Source organism: Vanessa tameamea, chromosome 29 (assembly GCF_037043105.1).
Source record: "Vanessa tameamea isolate UH-Manoa-2023 chromosome 29, ilVanTame1 primary haplotype, whole genome shotgun sequence".
Lineage (NCBI taxonomy): Eukaryota > Metazoa > Arthropoda > Insecta > Lepidoptera > Nymphalidae > Vanessa > Vanessa tameamea.
Window position 1 is genome coordinate 2,909,205 of NC_087337.1, and position 2,719 is coordinate 2,911,923.

At 35.7% G+C, this 2,719-nt stretch overlaps 1 protein-coding gene across 1 annotated transcript; it reads left to right on the forward strand.

The window, feature by feature from the left end:
- Window positions 1-320: 320 nt before the first annotated feature.
- LOC113393656 (piggyBac transposable element-derived protein 4-like) lies at window positions 321-986 on the forward strand. Its single transcript, XM_026630654.1, has one exon. It carries the CDS (start codon window positions 321-323, stop codon window positions 984-986), a length of 666 nt encoding a protein of 221 aa, XP_026486439.1.
- The last annotated feature ends 1,733 nt before the right edge of the window (window positions 987-2,719 follow it).

The following is a 2,719-nucleotide window of genomic DNA, read 5'->3' on the forward strand; positions in this document are numbered from 1 at the left end:
CATAATAACTATTCTCAATTATATTTTAGTGATTTATTTACCAATACCTTATTTCTATAATTCATTAATATTAATCATTTCGTTAATCACCATAGTAATAAATTACGCTGTGAACAATAATTAAACCTTACTAGTTCCTAAACTGACTTCCGATTATTTGATATAAAAAGGGTAGTACGCGCCAAAGGAGGACATTCGATTGTTTTAATAAGTCCAGGCACAACGTTACGCTGTCCAAGTATTATAAATTGAAGTGTACCAATTATTGGACTGTGTTTTATTTACATATAAAACCCAGAAAACCCACAAGTGTTAACACGATGGATAATTGGTTTACTTCGGTTCCTCTGGCTGCTGAACTATTGAAGCCACCATATAAGTTCACAGTAGTAGGTACTTTACGAAGTAACAAGCGAGAGATCCCCAAAGAAATGGTGAACACTAGAAATAGACCAGTTGGCACTTCGATATTCGGTTTCGATAAAGAAATGACTTTGGTGTCCTACAAACCGAAGACAAATAAGATCGTTTACCTTCTTTCCACCACACATGATCAACCTTCAATCAATGCAAATTCTAAAAAACCAGAAATTATTGAATTCTATAACTCCACAAAAGGCGCGGTTGATACAGTAGACCAAATGTGTTCGATCATGAGTACCAGCCGAAAGACCAACCGATGGCCGCTTTGCTTGTTTTTCAACATTCTGAATCTGACTATAGTGAATGCATATGTCATCCATGTCTCTAATGCGATACGAAATGGAACAAAACCCATGAAAAGGAGGCCTTTTGCTTTACAAATGGCAGATGATCTCATGAAGCCTTGGCTGCAAAAGAGATATCAGACTGTAACTTTGCAGCGAAATCTGAAGCTCATCATCGCAGAGATCTTGAAAATTAATGATTCTCAGGAAGGTCCTAGTCATGACGTACCTAAAACGCGAAAAACTTGCAACATCTGTCCTGCAAAAAAACATTCCTAGTGAAGTAAGATCTCAACAAGAGTCTTAACCCTCTAGTAACATAAACATTATCGATGAATCCGTTCCCAATGTACCTAATAAGACGAAATAAATGAGAATAATGCTATAAGTGAAGCTGATTTAAACCAAAGTACGACAAATCAAACAAGTCAATCTTCATCCGTACCGTTTAGTGATTTAGTAAAAGTTCCAACTCTACAAATTCATCGTAGCAAACGGTCAGTAAACAAAAAGCATTCCATCATTTTTACCAGCACACCGGAAAAAAAGAATCTAGAAGAAAAGGAACAAAAGAAATTAGACAAGAAAAGCTCAAGAAAAAGGAAATAAAAACTACATCTAATAAGCTAAAAAAAGTCAAAGCTTTCTACAGGAAAAGGATCAAAGGGTTTAAAAAATCTGAATAATTTTGAAAGTGAAGGAAATATTGATTACTTTTGCATTTATTGTCAGGAAAAGTACAGTGATCCACCCGCCGAAGACTGGATTATGTGTTCAAAGTGTAACAAGTGGGCTCATGAGAACTGCACTGCAGGAAGTTCTTCTAAAGGTTTTACTTGTGATTTTTGTCTATGATTTGGACCTAGTCCGTAAATACCCCATGCTGTCCGTAATTAACCCAGGGTCAGTCCGAATTTACCCCGAGCGCTACGGGTAATTATTAATTATTGCTTTATTAGTGTAAATTAAACAAGATTGAACTTGAAACGTGTGTGTTCACTTGTTTGTCGTGCACTTAGGTACTTGACACATCGAATCTGACGGCTAGGAACATGATATTTATTGTAAGTAATATTTTTCACATTCAAAACTTACAGTTTCGGTCATAACCGTAGTACTATTATAGGTATTCTTTGTCTTAATTACAGAAATATGTCGCAAGTGAAAACACGACAAATGTCGAGCTGTCTTGTCTTTGGTTTGCCAGAAAAGTTACCTGTTTCTCAGTTACCAACTTACAACGACATTATGAAATATTATTTATTTATCAAACATGAATTAAAGCCTGATATAACAACAAAAGAGCCAACAGTTCATGAAATATCTGAAAGGCTGACTCAAGAAGTTTTCGAAATATGGCAAAAATCGTCGCTGCCAACTGTAAGTTCAAAAAGAATCCTACAATTGATTCGCGTTTATCATGACAAATACAGATGCTTAATGGAACCATATCGAGGCCGTCAAACGAACATTAAATATCAAGAAAAAATTAATAAATTCATATCAGACTCTCATAGTTTGTTTGATATTTGTAGCTGCAAATGCAAAGTTATATTGGATTGTAACTGTCCTAAAGAAAGTCGCATTCCCAAGGAGGAAGTTGATTTTTTATTGGATCAAAGAACGACCAGAAAAATGATGATAGGCGGTGTCGAGGTGACTACAACGGTAAAAAATAAGAAAAAACAAGAAAGAAAAGAAAAAGCTTGTTGTTCTCGTTCATTGACTAATGATTAGGCAACAGAAAGCAGTAGCTCATGCGATAGTTTGCTTGTGCCATCTAACTAGTCCTCAATATAAAAATCCAGAACAGGTAAAACATAAATCTTCGCCACCTAATAAAAAAAAGCGATTGAATTTAACCTCATTAGCTCTTGCCTGCGATCGTGCTGGAGTTTCGGATAGAGCCGCTGCTATTATAGCTTCTTCTGCCTTAAAAGATGTTGGCATTATTTCATCAAACGACCCAAGTCATATAATTGAACGTTCAAAGTTGCGCCGTGAAAGAACTA

Coding starts and splice junctions, on each gene's coding strand:
- LOC113393656 (XM_026630654.1), top strand. CDS start 321: ATGGATAATTGGTTTACTTCGGTTCCTCTGGCTGCTGAACTATTGAAG.